General features: G+C 38.9%; 1 protein-coding gene across 6 annotated transcripts in view; it reads right to left on the bottom strand.

The window, feature by feature from the left end:
- The window catches only part of RIMS1 (regulating synaptic membrane exocytosis 1), a 163,133-nt gene that overhangs the window by 136,239 nt on the left and 8,940 nt on the right, over positions 1 to 17,954 (bottom strand). For 5 of the 6 annotated variants that reach the window (XM_009706932.1, XM_009706933.1, XM_009706934.1 and 2 more), the window contains exon 3: positions 291 to 358. Coding sequence is in view for 1 of the 6 variants with exons in the window: in XM_009706936.1 (XP_009705238.1) it covers positions 291 to 358; positions 10,227 to 10,278 (120 nt within the window). In the remaining 5 variants the exon portion in view is untranslated. Of the gene's footprint in view, positions 1 to 290; positions 359 to 10,226; positions 10,451 to 17,954 lie in introns of those variants that run through there. The other variant, XM_009706936.1, reaches the window with a different exon arrangement.

Here is a 17,954-nt window from a genome sequence, read left to right as displayed (position 1 = left end):
GAGTCACTAATGTCTCCCAGAGTGGCATCATGCTCACAACTGCTTTTGTGGTATGTAGTGAAATCTAGCATTATGTCTATAAAAGAATTCAAGTTAGAATTCAGGCAATTTTACCAGCATATATTTTGACAAAAATTTCTTTCTAATTTCAATTTCCATGATCCACTAAACCAAATTTTCACGTAACTTGCATGGAATATTTTTTTACAACAAAATATCTATGCTGAACTGAAACAATCAGCAAACATTTTAATTCATACTTATGAACGTCTTTTTTTCCTATTTCTTACCGAACTAATAGGGGATGTCTCCCTGCTGTGCCACGTGGCAGGATCCAGCCAGTAATAATCCAAGTCACCTGGAAGAACATGAATAGAAAGAAATGTGTAATCTCTCAAACAGAGAAAGATGCATGAATGATTACTTCTGCATGCATGAATTTTAGTGTGCAACAGGTTGAAGCAAATACAAAACCTGTATTGTGATATAAATTACCTTATATCACTTTGAAAACAATAGAGCCTAATAATATAAAACCAGATATAAATAATAACGCAATTATTTGGACCTCTGCTCTTTCACGAATTGCACCTCAGAAATGGTTGTGCACTCCGGTTGTTTTTTACTTTGCCCAGTCATCTTCCAAGACTGGACCCCAACGCATCGCATTCACGGCCCTCCTCCTCCCCCCGGCTCCGTAACACACACACAGGACTACAGCTAATGATGACACCAGTGAGAATACTCCACAAAATAGGCACTTAGCTATAGGTAAGGACAGAACAGTCAACCACAGTCAAGAATCTGCCAAGCAGTTGATCAGTGCTGTGACAAGGGGTACTGTACAGACAGCGAGGCACAGGAGCTGGTAAAGGGTAACAGAGCACCAGGGAAAACAGCCACACAAATAGAGCAAATAATACCAACAGCAGATACCAGGTTGCAATCTTCCATTTCACTTGGGCTAAAATTATAGACTACGTACATCAAGAATAAACCCATGAATTACAGTGGCCTGGAAGCCATGGGCCCATTGGGTCAAGGAGAGGAACTGCGGGTAGGGTTTGGGGGAAAAGACAGCAGAGCGTAACACCACAGAGAGTACCTACGAATTTATGGAAAGCTAAGGAAACCACAGTTTGACTTAATATATTGCAGTTGTAGAAGGCTGAGTCAGTAGCAAAGAACCTGCTAGTTGTCTCTGATAGAGGACTGATGTAACTGTGCACTCCAAGGAGCAAAAGGATGAGCGAGGAATTGTAAGAGGAAGAATATTGGGCAGTGCAATTCAGAGTGCAATTTTCTTTACAAAGAGGAAGGGTGCTGGTGATATTGGGAAGGACATAGGAGAATGATGCAGGCTAGAATAGATCCAACAGAAAGGAAAATGTGAGACTGTTACAGCAGGCATAAGTTCGAAGGATTTCTGTGCTAGCACTAGTTTTAAAAGGAATATACATGTGAGCTCTGAACCTTGGTGTTATTTCATCCTTTAGTGCATTGCCACAGTGTAGTAACAAAAATGCAATAGCGTCATTAGAAGTGACAACAACTCTTTCTAATGCTCTCTTGCAATAACAGTAGTATATAAAAGCTTGATCTGAAATAACCAAGAGATATTTTTTCATTTAATCTGAGAAAGAGTAGACAATTCTGCCTTTTAGTTTACAATGCCTTTAAACATGTGAACAAACAAAATCCCCACTAAACCAAAATCTAAACTTCACTTCAGAGGTTAGTTTCAAACCCTGAGAGAAATAGAGTCACCTCTCACGCAGGTTTACATCCATACATGTACTTCAGGCATTTTTCACGCTCACTTTGGCAGAGAACCTTGGTAATTTGAAATACGTTAGTGGAACAGCTTGATAATACCACTTTTTGAATTCATAAGAGATTTCCCCCCCCCCCCCCAAGTCTTTAAATTATTATGTCCCAGAGTTAGTTTTTGTTACAGAACAACTCTTCATATGTTTTCCTAACAACATTCCTACAAACTCTTTACCAACCATTTAAAAGCCACCAGGTAAAAATCCTACTTTATCATTAAAGTCAGATAGTTATTGCCAATGCCGTCTGCACTCTTGATATGCTCTATGTCTTTAGAAAACACATTTTATTTATTATGTATGCTTTAGGCAATACATCTTCACTATCTTATTTTATAAAACACATCTCTCATACTACTGTTAGATCACTACTCTTACTAGCACACAGGCATCCAATAGAAGTGTAAACAAAGCATGCTAGCCAGAAAAAAACCCCACCATATTTACATGAAGTTTATTATTTTCGACTCTTTCTACAAATATTTAGATGCTGATTGTGAAATACAAGTTGTACCACTCTTTATAATCTGTAAAATCTTGATTAGCTTACCATCTACATGATCATATGCACAAGCTTATTTTTAAACAGCTTATTATTATCATACACATAACCACACGAGGCAGTCTGCGGTTGCATTAGCTACTGCAGTTCTGCAATTTTGGAGAGCTTAACCTCATATTAAAGATCTTTCAGTTTCATTTTTAGCATCTTTCCTTGCACCTTTATAGACTTCAAAACTGCAAGAACAGCAGCAAACCCACAAACCAGACTGCCACCCCAAGTGCTGGCGGTACCCTGGGGCCTGTGGCACTGAGCTCTCCAGGTTTCAGTAACGGACTCACCAGCAACCCCAAAAAGCAGCTCTCTCCTGTGCCAGCCGGCCTGCCACAGGCAAAACACAACACACCTTGCCGCCGTGTTTCACACCTATTTGCTGAGCAACAGAGAAATGTCCAGGCAGCAATAAATATCAGTTCCGGCATGCAGATGTGCGTGTCCAAGTGCTCAAAACCATCTCATTGCTCCCTGCTCTCTTTTCCTTTCTTCCTTTCCCAGCTTCAGCTTCTGGGTCCCAGTTTCCTTGCTGCTCTTCCTCCTGGTTCTTGCATATCCATAACCACTTGATTCATGCATCTAGCATCCTTCCCCATCAAGTTCCCACTGTAGCAATATCCTCTCATGTCTTCTGTCTTGACTAACCTGCTAATTTTCCCATCCTCACCAGCTCTCTACCCTTTGCTGCCTTTCTTCCCTGTCCATTTTGCCACCATAGTCCATCTTCTGTCTCCTCCTGCTTCTGGTTTTGGTGTCCTTTCTTTGTGTTGTGTATTTAATCCCTCCTTCCCCCCATGCCCCTCAATTCTAAGCTACATCCTTGCCACCTGCTCCTCCCTACATCTAAACCTTTAGCTTTCTGTCCCTGTCTCCCGTCCAGTCTGTCCTGTGCTTTGATAAATTCCAAGCCATCGGCTACGTACACCATGGCCGGCCACAGCCATGGTCATGGTCCTTTCACCCTCTGCTCGCAGAAGCTGAGAGCAGGATCTGCACTGCAAACACAGCTCTACTGAGTTGGGGCATGGATGATACACTGGGAAGGCATAAAGGGAGCTATTAAATCCAAAATCTTGACTGAAAGCAATAGGTCTACAATCTGGTGAATATTTTAAAAGTGGCAAAAATACATGAATTGGGGAGAAAAAAGCCCACATTCTTGAAAAATGACTTAATTTTAAAATTCCTTTTAAAATTCAGTACAAAATAGACCACTGGCATGCAAACTTTCGGTTGAATCTACAACTGTAAAAAGGGTTTTACAATGGAAAATGTCAGCTAATCTGTGTTCATAAACACTCATAGACTAGAACATACAAATTAAAACATAAAGGAACAAAATCCTCAAATGAGCTTAAAAAGTATTTCATGCCAGCAACACTGACACTAGGGTCTTGACATCTGCAGTTCAGTACTCTGTTACAGCTGTACTTTCAAAAGTAATTTCTCCATCATCATCCTATGTCATTGCTGCTTCTTTATTTAATACTTATTTATGTCAGTCATACCTCAGAACTGACTATTTAATTACAGAAAATAATTTCACTGAACGACTACTACAGAGATCCAGGAATAGGTAAATAACATGCAAGAACTTACAATCCAAGAGCACAGTTTCAGAATTTCAGATTTTCTCCAAAAAAAAAAATCACCACCAAAACTCAAAAAAACCCTGTACCCAGAGTACTCTCTCCACTGGTAAAAGGCACTAAAAATAACTAGTAAGATCCGACAAATTTAAGACATTATGGAAACAAAAAAACCCCAACCCTTTCTGAAGGAGTAAATAATTGATTTACAGACTTAAACAGCTTTCAAACTATGCTTTAAATTTAAAAACATGAAAAACAAAACAAATAAGCCCCTATGAAAATACACATATACTGTACCATTACTTTTTTACATTACTGACATATTTCTAAAACATACAAAACCACATTTCAACTTAAAGCATATTATTAAAAACGCATTTGCAGTTATAATGCATGATTTACTCCAGACAAATGGAGTGAAACAAGTATATATTTATAAAACCTTTTTTCCTGAGGAAACAATTCAAAAGTTGTATCCTGCTAGCAGTAGAATATTTTTCCTATTAACATGCTGCTGCTCAATTACTTTACTCTTAGACACAGATGGATAAAATCATAAATCTACTTTACAAGACACAAATGTGTTGAGTCTTTTTCCGTGAGAAGTCTTTTGCAGTTTTCAATCAAATTTCAAGACAGGGAGTAAAAAATACTTAATAAATTGCTGTTGTTTTTATATCCTCATCATGTGGGCCTTCAAAATAAAGGGAAAGCAAAATTCACACAACCATTAAAAAACCCATTTTCTCTCAAATACTTCCTCTTCAGCAGCAGTACCCATACTAAAAGCTAATGCTGGGATACTGTGATTTCAAGTGAGAACCTGCAAAGCTGAGAAGTGCTGGAAATGACAGCCTTGTCTCTCTTGCAAAACCAAAACAGGCATAAAACACGAGAAAGTCCATTATCATGTAGAAATCAGCATAACTGGTCATAAAGAGTCTTGAATGCTGGAGATAAAATACCCCAAAATGTTTCCCCAAATCCATCCAGACTGTATTTGGAGACTACTGATATTCAGCAGAGAACACGCTTCTGGTGTTTAGCTCAAATCCAGATGCACTAGATTTGCAGCAGTTACTTAAGACAAGCAGCAGACAGGCTAATGATAAGAGTCAGTCAGCCCGTGTTAGGCACTTAACTGAGCCTAACATGTAGATGCTAATTAATAAAGCAGTTCTATCATGTCACTAGGAGACTTGGACAACTATTTTCAGAGGCTGCATCTAAAATTACAGCACAAACTGGCTCCTATATAGTCAGACTAGACCTCTCTAACATGCAACAGCCATTTACCTATTTACCTTTGTTGATTTTTGGAGTCAAATCTAGCCTGCATTAAACAGACAATAAAGCTTATCAAAGAACCTGGAACATCCTCTGTTACGTCTTCCACAGTTCCCATAGAACTGGATCAGCATCTCATGGAAATGTTCAATTGTTTCCCAAGGTAAAAATCGATAGAAGCCACATATCAACCTACAGAAAGTTACAACAAATGTAAAGAAACTCCATGTATCAACTCGATTGCCTGCCTTCTTCATTGCCTGAGTTTTCATGAGTTCGAAGACCACTCTGCAAGCTATTGGCAAATTGTCTTCAGCACACGGTGATTGCCATCAAAAACATCTGGCTGCTATTACAGATGTAATAAGTCATAACATTAAGCAAGAAAGTACTTCTATGTCCATGAGAAAAAAAAGATGCTAATCATTTTATCATGTCAGAAAAATAATTCAGTGTATAAACAATGTATGTTTAAATCATTCTAGTCAAGCTGCTAACTAACCACAAAGAGAAAATGCACGAGTACCCTGGCTTGACAGAGCCCTCACATCTGAGTGGAAAGCAGAGAATTCAAAAGGTTTTATTGCCTATTTATACAGACAGATTCACAAAAATGCTCATTATCTCCTTGCTCTCAAATCAACCCACTTCAGATGCCTACAGTTAAGAACTTAAATCCTTGCAGAACGAGATCTGCGTTACCATTTACGCAGTTAAAGGACAGGCTGGCTCCTGTGGTATGTGGGAAGAATGCACCACATGATTGTGAAGCTTAGGTTTTATTTTGTACAGAAAATACATAATTGCATTGGGTATGAGTTCCCCGCTGGCACATGTCCTAAGCACTGAATGCTAATATACTGCGAGAGTCCAAAGTTCAAATAAAGACTAGTATTCCATACAAGTGCCAATTTATATACGTTATATTTGGGGTACAGACTTGGCACACATGCCTGTGACCCCTATAGCTCCCAAAATCTGAGCCTCTCGGATCGTGCCCTCAATTCAATATTTATTTAGGTATTTTAACATAATGATGAGATACAAAAGTGCTCTTCTCTCTCTTAATTAAATTTCTGAGTAACAGAAAATCATTGAAAAAGGGTCTGTGGAGCTTTACCAAACACTAGGCTTTCAGATTTAGCTCACTGACAACCTGGGCTTATCCAGCACACACTGAAAACAAAGGTTTATTCCTTACTTTTGTGTTTAGAAGATAAGGACATTTCATACTTTTTCTCACACAAAATGAACACTTTGGCATTTTATTTTGAAACTAACCCCCGAGTTTAAAAATCTGTTTTCAAGTGGTAGTTACATTGTGAGCACAGCACAGGTTGCAATGGTAATTGATATTTGCAAAAGAAATCCAGAAATAATTAGGCAAGGAAGTAGTGAACTCATGAAATACTATTTTGATTGTTACGAACACTAATATTAAACTAAATCTAGTGTAAAAGGAAAATCAATTTGACTTCTTCATTAGTTACTATTGCCAAGTTGTTTCTTTACAAGAGATTGCAAATTCACTGTTATTTTTGATTTTGCAAAGGAATGATTTGTCATTGGCCAATTACTAAAAATTCTATCAATATCTTATTTTTAACCAAAGTGAATTTTCTATGGACTGTTTAAAATATAGTATGTGTTTCTTATCTAGATATTTATTTAACAAAGACTTTTTTATTTTGTGGATTGTGATTTTTTTTTTTTAATTAGGAGTACAGCTTACACATACACTCTTTTGTAAGAAAGTATTGCACTTGTATTCATTGATGGCTCAAGAAGGTTTCTCAAACGGTATACTTGCAAAAGACCTTCCAACACAAAACCAAGTGGGCCCATGTGTATGTTTCACAAGGTGGACTTCCTACTTGAATTATCTCAGTGTTGTTAGAAGGCTTTATAAACTACTGAAAGCAAAGATTACTAATCTCGCCAATGGAAGCCTGAAGCCAAAAATCATGACCCATCCAGTCAAGTAACAAACTGAGGATTTGTGAGTGTTTCTAAAACCTTTAATATGGACACAAGGAACATAACAAGGAAGCTGTTCTAAGTCTCCTGAATCTCGAGGGAGTATGTTCATGAGAGTCCCTGAGCGAATTTTACTTAGTTCCTTCACTCAAACACTGAGAGTGTTGAAGAGTTCATCAACCCTTTCCAGCTAGATGCTTATTTTTATCTCAGAGACTGTCTAAAATGTTATTCTGAGGATGTTTAAGTCTTATTGTAAGCATGTGAGTCGAAGAATATGTATGATTCACAAAGGAATGGCCCTCAGAAGCATGTTCTGTAAGGTTTTCAGAAAGCATTTCGAGTGCTGAAGAACCTGGAGAGACTTAAAGGTGTAAAATACTAAGCAAGATGCATGAACTTCCACTAATCTGAAAAAGTGGTTAGCACTACCAATAACTTCAAATCAGTAGGCAAATATTTTAATTGGTTTTTGATACTGTGGTATCTAAGAAAAACTTTGTTGTCTCAGGGCTAGCTCCAAGTGCTGATTTTACTGACTTTCATTACTCTCGAGTGGCAGCTAATTCTGTAGATGGATGGATGGAGATCTCCTTTTTGAAATTTAGAGCTTCTTTGGATAAATTTATTATTGCTATTTAATTACAATTCAATATTGACACTAACTTCTGTTAACAGTTTTATTTCAGTTTCTTTTTCATATGATTAACACTTTTAGCTTTCGCATGACCTCTTGATAATATTTTTGTTCATCATATGATGAAATTTGTAAAATGTATAGCAAGTTCTCAAAGTCACGTGGGCTCATAATTTTGGAGACAGAGATACATAGCTAACTTGTACACTAAAAGTCTGACCAGCTCTTAACTTCTCTGCTGTTCTGAAGGAAGTCCCAGCACTCCAAGAATGCCATGCTGTTCTACAGCCTAACACAATTTTTCTCTTGTGGGTTGTTGGGTTTTGGGGTTTTTTTTGGTTTGGTTTGATCGCTTCTTACAGAGAGGTGGGAGAAGGTATTTTAAAAAGCCCACATAGACAAAATAGCTTCAGCTGTTGTGTGTGTTGGTTTCCCCCCCATGGACATTTAAAACCAATTGAGTAGGTGTTAATTGCAAAAGAAAGTAATATTTTCATTTTGGTCTCTTTTAGTATTTTTCCCCTGACAATTTAAAAAAAAAAGATTCAGTTGAATATTTTTATCTTAATATTTGTTAAAGACTGATTTATGAACAAAATATAATTCAAAATGAAAGCTGAAAATAAATTTTCCTCAAACCCCAGGGTGTTTCTACACTGCCAGTGGATAGGAATTTTAACAAGGATAAGCAAATCAGAAAAAAAAGCATAAGGCTGTAAAACAGTGGCCCATGCCTTAGAAGTCGCATGGATGCAATTCCCAGTGAGGTATCAGCACCCTCGTAGCACCCATTGCAAATAAGGTGACCAAAATGGGCCATGCCCAGAGAGGTTTATTTGAACATACTTTTTCTCCGACTGTGGGGAAAGACGGAAGACATTTCTGCTCAGATATAGAAGGTAACACACAGTGTTGATAAACACGCTGATAGAAACAACAGCAACTGGGAGCAAGGCTTCTCATCATTTGCAGAGCTACAGGAATGGGAAGGGAGAAAGAGAGTGAGCCTTTCTGTTGATTGTCCAACATACACACACAGAGTCAACCATGCAGACCTCCACAAGTCACTGGAGAAATAACACAAAGATTATATTTCATAACCAAAGTTATGATTTCATTTTCATGAAAAGTGGGGGAGATAATTAATCTCAAATATTACAATGAAAAGGAAAGTCTGAGGAAAAAAAAGCAAGCTCTTGCTCGTCCTGAGCTTCAGGACTGTGGAAGGGAATAGAGCAGATGAAATTCTCTGGATTGTGATTAAAGACAAAAGCACTTCAGCAGTACCATGATGGGGAGCTACTCCAGAGCACCAAATTAGGAAGATAAGCCTGGTGTGGGTTTCTTTTTTTTTTTTTTAAATAAGCATTGATCAGAATCCTCCATTATGCTGCATTTGAAGATAGCAAGAGTGTTTAAAGGCTTTCATTTCTCCAGTTCAGACGGGAATACTGCAGGAAGAATCCTTGTAGCGCACAGTGAGAGATCACTGACACTCGGAAAGCAACCAGCAAAGGACCTTGGGAGCTTTGCTTCCCACCAGGAGGGAGGAAATGGTTAAGAGAAAGTGAATAAACTTTGTGATCTTTAAAAAGGGAAGGAAGCTGAGAAGAAAAACACAAAACCTTTCTACAACAACAAAAACACAAACAAAAAAACCTCAAGGAAAAAAAACAAAACTCCACCCAACCAGCAAAAACTAAAACAAAAACAAAACACCCAACCTTAGAGAAAATAAGGAAGCAGCCATGACAGCAAAAAAATGAATGCTGATTCATTCATCAGCAATCATGAAAGCATTCGAAGAAATAATACCAACATAAAAGTAATGGAATCATACTCCATTCTGAACTTGTTAAAGCTACTAACAACAGCACAATTCAGGGGATTGAGGACACATCAATTGTCTTCTGCCAAAGAGAAATAATACACAGAAATGATGATTCGTTTCCTGAAGTAAATTTCTAAATTCTTTATCCATGACTTCCCCAAAATTCAAAATAGTCATAATGCAGTTGGAATATTATCATTACTTTTCAGGAACTCATTTACATTTTGATGTGGGTTTTCAAAATACAGATATTTGTTTGAAAACTAATGCCACATAGCATCACTAATGTCAAATTATATTTGACATATGAGCTTTCAAAGCATAAACATAACTGAAACACAAACTTACAAGCAAAATGGTTCCTTATTCCCTGCTACAATTAATACTTCACATTCAGAGGACACATCATCTCCACTCAAACTGTACAGTTAATCTGTTTATGAAAAGATATATTTTAAAAATATATAAAATACAGAAATATATCTAAAACCTCAGCATTGTATAGTCACTTGTTTACCTGTCCCTGAATGCAACGTATGGAGCAGAAACTGAAGAAACCCAGCAAACATAGCAGCATCAGCAAGAGAACGGTTAAAAAAGCACAACTGGCATCTAGTAGGTTGCTGAATTCTAGCCTGCAACTGTAGCAAAACCGTAATGCAAGCAAAAATCCACTTCAGTATGAAGGAGATGACATAAAAAAAGTCCTTAAGGTCCTTGCGTCCTGATTCTAAGCCAAATTGTTCTGCAGTGTCAAACATTCAACACCGGTGACGCCAAACAGGGCTACAAGAGCTCTTGTCGTCAAAACAAATCTCTGCAGTGTAGTGCAAGCATCGATTACTGCATTAGTTCATACACGCTCGCTGCAATGACAAGGAGTTTCAGTCTCTAGAAGGAGTTAATGACTTTAGGAATCCAGAATTAACAATCCTCAGGAAACAAGGGGGGAGGGGGACACACGACACAAAACACACACACAAAAAAAACCCAAAACCCCAAAACACTCATTCCTCTCCGGATAGAACAGGAAAGAAGTTTCTTCCTGCTTTAAAGCCAACGGTAGAGACAAGCTCAGGTACCCAAGTAATGAGTACTACTGCTGCAGTTACTACTTATACGCAGCAGTGGTGCGCTGAACAAGTTTTAATGAACTGCATAAATGAGGCAATTGTGTAAAGCAAATGTGGCTGCTTTAAGTTATGTAAAACTTCCCAAGCTGTAGATTTACTTCTAGCGCATTGACCATACAATGGTCCTCGAAAAAAACTACCCTTTTTTACAAATTAATGAGATGATGCAATACTTTTCTTACATAATAGGTGTGTGCATGGAAATGTAATTTTACATAAGAAAAATGTATTCTAAATAAAAAACGGGAAACAACATTTTGTATTCCAAATTACATGTTCAAGATAAAAGCAGAACCTGTAAAACAGCAGATTTAGTAAAGCCAGATGATTAGAGAATTACAGCTAAAAATATTTGCTAAAAAATCTTCATCTAATTTAATCATATCCGAACCATAAAACAAAGCTATTTCTTTGGCAGAAACAGCCTTCCTCTGCAAAAATATGTTTCTCCACAGAACATCTAGATATTGCAGGACTTCAGAAATAGAAAAAAACCTGCTTGTTTAGAAACTAAAGTCTGAGAAAACAAAGCAAACAAATATGAGCTTATAAGGGATAAAACATAAATAATTAAGCTAACGAGAGCTTACAGTTCTTTCATCTTTAAGAATCTATAGGACTATTAGTAACAATGAAGATACACTTTTAATCGTTTCCCTATAATTCTGGATCTCATGATCAAAACCAAGGTACTGTATGCTGTCTTTCACGCACTACCTCACCTGTCAGTGAACAGCAAAACCCACGGCCAACATGCCCAGCCACTGCCGACTTTCAGTGTCCCCAGTAGCACAGTCTTAGCAGAAAGACAACACAATGCCTACATCTGCTTTTTTCACTGACACGTCCTCATTAGGAGATGGTTCTTTGGAGGAGGACAATGTCCAGGCTTCATATAATCCAAAAGACAGTGATCATCTGGACATTCACTGACCAGGGAACATACACCCAGCTTTCTCCTAAAGCTGGAGAACATTTCTTGCAAAAGGGACAGAAGACAGACTATGCCAAGTGCCCAGCACTTCCACAGCAAATCCGCTCTCCCACTGACCCTTCTGCACTACTCCTTGAAGAGCCTCCTCCTGTTCTCCCAGGGCTGGCATTGAGGGCTTTGCTTCCCTCTCAGAATACACCTCACCTGGATCCTGAACGCTCACCTCACCTTGCAGCACATACTAAATGAGGCAGGAGATTTTGCCATGACCCAACTCAACAGATGAAAAATATTTAATATTGCTACAACCTCAGAACTTTTAAATGAGACTGCACTATATGGAGTCTATTTTCTAACTTTTTTTAAGTGTTCCTCTCATTCCCATAGCGTGCATATATGCAAAAACACCCAACAAACCACGTTCTCCCAAATTTAGAAAATGTTGCTTGTGCCCCATGGTGGTGTTGAAGCTCTCGCTGTCTCCCATTCCCCTACGTGCCAGACACACGCAACCTCCATGCTCCTCCATCCCCCCATCAGGGAGCCCTCAACACCAATTTTACTCACTGCTCTCCTTGGCCATGAGATCTGCCCAAGCCCTGCCTAAGTAGCCCTGTCTAAGAGCTTCAGCTTGAGATGGTAGAGGTGCCTGCAAGTATTTGCTGAAAAGCAAGGGAAAAAGAGGAGCAACAGAAGAGCATTCCGAGGTCAGAAAGGGCATTTTACAGAAAAGGACAGTGCCACCAACTCCAGCGTGCACTGCACATCCCCACGGGTGCTTTTTGTTCCTCCCAGCCTCAGTCAAATAGAGCCTTTCTGGCTGCCCCACAGGCCCCTCCAACAGTTTGAGAATCAAACGCTGATAGTTGGTTTATTTACTTTTACATCCATTAATACTAGTAAGGCAGTAAGAAACTAACTGGAAATTTGGTTACCATTCCATTATCCTAGTACAAATACATAAATAAGTTACAGCATACTTTCAATCTTTGCTTTGGATAACATTGCTTGTGTAATCCCAGGAGGTTTTTTTACCCTTGCAAATCATTTTACTGCCACTATCCTCTGAGGCACACTACACTGTGCATCTGATACTTAGATTTTGACCATCATGTTTTAGGTCTTTCATACTCTTCCTGCTAATAATTGTTCTAGATCTTAATCCATGTATGATATTCCTGCATTTATAAAACTTCCTAAGATCATTAGAAAAGAATGAGATCGAACAATCCAACACTACCAGTTGTCAAGTTTTAAGAGGTCAAATTCCAAGCATTAAACATACCATTCAGTTTCACGCCTGGGTGAAAATGCAGCTTTCCTCTAAACCAAACGTTTTACAACACTTTTTTTTTTTTGAAAGAAGAAAGCCAGAGAATGGTCCCAAGTTTAATTCAGTAGCACGAAAAGAGCAATTGAAGGAAAAAAAATCTCTATGCTTTAAGTTGGAATTTAATTTTGGAAATGAGAGAAACAGAAAAGATTCATGCTATGGTTTCCAGACCTCAAAGCCAAGTTACAATGGAGAAGTGATTCTAATACAATCGCAGGAGTCTTAGATAGAATATTAGGTATTGTATGTGACGTTTTGTACTGTAGCCCTGTGCGATCCGCTTCGAAAGGTCCTGGTTGTTGTGGGAGATTCACGGTGACTGGACAAGGCAAACACCACACCTGTCTTCAAGGAGGGCAAGAAAAAGGACCTGGGAAACTACAGACTGGGAAGGCTAACCTGAGTCCCTGGGAAAGTAAAATCCTTCTGGAAGGCAGTCCTGAGCACTTGAAGGTCAAGAAGGTAACTGGGAACCATCGGCATCGCTTTACCAAAGGCAAATCATGCCTGAACAATACAATGCCTGGATTTGCAGACAAGGGGACAGCAGCAATGTTGTTTAACATAATTGTAGAAAGGCTTTCAACCAAGTCTCTCACAATACCCTTGTAGCCGAATCGGAGAGATATGGATTGACCGGGGAATGATGAGGTGGGTGGAAAACTGACATAACCACTTGACTGAAGTGATGGTCAAAGGACTGAGGTTCAACTGGTTGTGAAATGGTAGATTTCTAAAAAAGTATCAGAACAAAGATTTATGGGGAGGAACCAAGGCTCTCTGCTCAGCTAGCAGCACTCCAGACCACAAAATGCTCTCCTGGGATCACAGAAAACTTGGATGTAGCCTTTGGCTATGCATCCAGAAATAAACTCAGTAAAGAAACCATATGTGCTTTTGACAGGCTTAAGTGCAGAGTTCGGCTGAAGCTGGGCTAAATAAAACACTTCTGTTCTCTGTGCACTCGTGCAACTTAAGTGCATCTTCTTTTCAGTAAAGTATTGCCCAGTAAAGAGGACTGAGTATTTTTGAGATTCTTTGGCAAAATAGTTACAACTTTGCAAAGACCACATACCATTTACAAGAGGAAGACTTCTATATATAAATATACAAATACATATATCCACACATACAGAAGTGGTTTTCTTTTCAACAGATTGACATAGCTCAGCCTGTCATTCTCATAACTACTGAGAAAAGTCAGAGGTTAAGAACTGAGATGACCGTGGTGAAAAAGACACATAGCTCCTAGAAGGCTGTCTGCCCTCAAACACCCATCAAACTTGTTAGAGCTCATCAGTGTTCCTTTCCATTGTGGCATGAGTGTATCCTGTTTATATTCTTGACCCAGCTGGCAAAACCCAAAAGCACCAAAGCAGAAATGATGTAGTTGCATCAGAGGCACGTGCTGGAGCTAAGTTTGGCCTTTTATTTAGCTTGGGCTAAATCAATGTCATGCTGCTGTTACTCCATAGCTTTTAGTTCAAATCTCAATCCGAGCCAATCAATTCAAAGTGAAAGTGAAGTAACTTGGCACCTGTCTGAAAAACCCAACGTAAATGCACACACTGGCAGAAGGGTATGGTGTGCCTCCCGCTGGCATCCCAGACAAGGGGCTTTTCCATGTTGTTCCTAAAGGTCCTTTAGGGGAGCCAGCATTTCCTCAGGTTGATCATTTTGATAATCGCCCTTGACTGAGGAGGATCTACTGACATCAAGACAGAGAACACCATTGCTGCATTGTCAGATTTACAGATGACTTCTGGACTTCCTCTGACATCACAGGATGATTTAATTGACCTCTGTATGAAGAGAGATTTTTGTGGAGTTTTTTTTCTTTGTGACAAGGGCAGTACTTGACAAATTAAAATATTCTTTTTGTTCCCAACTTTAATTATTATCTCTAGTTGTTGTGTTACTCTGTCCATAGAGACAGATTTCTCCCAACCCACATGCCCTACAGCATGGTGGATGTGAAATACCCATATTCAAGGTCTCCTCCCTTCCTGATGCAGGGTGAGCTGGGATGCAGCGGTGGTATGACAGCACTGTCTTTGATAGCCATGCTGAGGTACAGGCTTGAATTCACAGAACTAAATTGCTCAAATCAACCCAATGTTACTACCTGTAGGAAGAGACTGCAGGCATCTAACCTGCACCTGAGTTTTCCTGCCAAATGAGAAGCTAAGCCAAAAGTATCATCTTCAAACCTGGGCTACAGCAGAAATAGGAGATTCAGCCTACAGTGACAATGTCATTAGAGCTGCTTATTTAATGCACCCACATCACCTTACCAAAATTCTTCAAAACAATTCTTTTTTCCCCTTTCAAAACTCTTCTCCTTGCTGCCTCCCATTAAACACAACAAAACAAAAGACAATGTATGTCCTGAACTGATTCGTGTACAGACTGTGATTGGAAGGTTACGCAGCCAAGGGTGACAGACATCTACATGCCACTAGTTCAACTCTATTTCTCTATTTCAGGATACCTTGGACAACTTAATTCACATTTCCTCCTTTTCTTTTCCTTACTGCCTAAGTCTGCGTAGACATGGTTTAATTTCCAGTTCCTCCTACAAGAAAGATTCCTTCCAGATCCTTTAATTTTAAAATTTCAGATTTAAACCTAAAAATTAGAACAGCAGTACCATACGTAATGACCGTTTCAAGAGGTCAACCTCTATTAAACAGTATTTCCTATTAGTTTAAAAAAAAATGTTATACACCATCCAAACAAACAAAAAGCAAACCACACATCTAAACACGGGGTTTAATGGTGACCATGTTGTTTGTTTAAGCATTGCCAGAAAATTCACTCCTAATCCTTATAATAATTTTCTAGGTCAAAGTAAGATTAAGTCCACAATAGCGCATACAACTGATGTCTGACAACGGGGCCATAAGATAATATCATTATTTGTTGTCATAGTTTTTTTAAAAAAAGGAAAAAGATGCTGATAGATTAGAATTTTAAATGAAACATTTGAAGAGAAGTCAAAATGTAAATGATACGTTTTTAAAAAAAAAAAAAAAACAACACCAAAACCCAAAACCTGCTCACTGTCAAAAATTTATGTCTTCTTAAGTGTCTCCTTTCAGTGGCTTCTAGGAATAGCCATTCCCGAAGACTTCCTTGGCAGTGAGATTTAAAACTGGGTAACAGGAACAGATTAATTAACTTTTCATATAACTGATTTCAGAGCAACGTTTTTTGTGGAAAAGAGCCCACAGCAGCACAACTGGATTTATTCCTAAGCATTCAGTTCAATTCCCATTCCCAGGGGGCTGTTTTGCCCTCCCACAGACAGTCTCTGCTTAAAGACTTTGATGACTCCACTACCGGTAAATCCATAATTGCCATCTGCCCCATGGGAGATAACTGAACCTACCTGAGTACACTGACAAGGTTCAATGTGTTACATAAAAATTGGCAGAAACAGCAAACACCAGAAAGTTTTGAGAATCTACATCTATTTAAACTTGTATTTATGAGTTGCTTTTGTGAGGTTCAGTTTTATCTGCAAGTGCAAGTCAGTCACTTTCAATATTTTGAGTAAAATCTGAGCCTGTACAGAACACCGAATTACTTGGCATTCCATGTGTTTCGCTGTAAACTTACACCAATTTGCTGTGGTAGAGCTCCAGAGCACAACAGGCAAGACCCAGCTCTGTACCTCTGAGCGAGCCAGGACTTTGGGGAGTTGAGAAAAACTGGCACTGATGAGTATCAACTGCCCAAACAGAAGTGTTTGCTCATCTCACAATTCAGGTGCAAATTGTATTAATAAACTGCACACAGGCTAAAGCGAGTCAGCGGGGAGCACTGCCTTGCACAGCATGAGGTGCCCGCTCTGCAAAGCTATCTGTCGCTCCTACCCAAAACTCACAGGGGCCCAGCACCAGGATTTGCAATTCCCACCTGAGATGTGGGAGCAGGGCTGACGCACTCCAAGGACTGTATCCAGCTGCTTCAGAACAGCATTTCTTCTCTTGTGACACCTGCTTATAATCTTTAATGCAGAAGAGTCTGACTTTCAACTATGTACAAAGGCAAAGAAAAAAACAAGTGTCTGTAGAATTTTATATTCCTACATAGGTCTAGTCACTATCCCTTAACGCAGCTATGGGATGGTGCCCTGCAAGTACACGTTATGACATCTGAAGTATTTAAATGCAACAGATGTATTGGAATGCACACGTGCCTTCTAATAGTGCACATGCATTCTAATTCATATTAACATCTGTGTATACATTCACAAGCATGTATCCCCCCCCTACAATCTCATCTTACTAATGTTACCCAACTACAATAAGACAAATATGAAAGCATTCACATACACTATTGTAACTTTTCTTTCTGCTCCTGAACCTACTTTACTGCAGTGTTCCTGAAGCAGGTAACACAGCGTGCTCTCATTACACAGGTGTTTCTTATGAATTAGGTCACAGAAAAAATTAAGTGGGAAGGAAATGTGCTCTGGGTAAGCAGGAAGAAAATACGTGACTTCACCAGAAGTATCAGCAAGATTTCTTAAGCACAAATTCACAGAGTCATCTGTAAGTGTGTATCTCTCAGTTTCCCAACATTTCTGAAAATCTGGCTCATGATCCTTGAGAAAAGAATACTTCTTTCTTCCTATGTTTATTTTCTTCTGAGGATAGGACAGCTCATGTAAAGAATAACTGCTTCTGTAGAGCTATGCTTGTCAGTCTCATTTCCATACCCAGAATACATTCCATGTACTGCCTCAGACACTGAACCTACAGGACAACGTAAATCTGCCTACAGAAAAATGCACATGAAGATAAGATCTGAAAAAGGTTTTTGAGTTACCAGTTTCAG

The sequence above is a fragment of the Cariama cristata genome, unplaced genomic scaffold (assembly GCF_000690535.1).
Source record: "Cariama cristata isolate BGI_N322 unplaced genomic scaffold, ASM69053v1 scaffold3939, whole genome shotgun sequence".
NCBI classification, from domain to species: Eukaryota; Metazoa; Chordata; class Aves; order Cariamiformes; family Cariamidae; genus Cariama; species Cariama cristata.
This window is presented reverse-complemented; position numbering and strand designations above follow the sequence as displayed.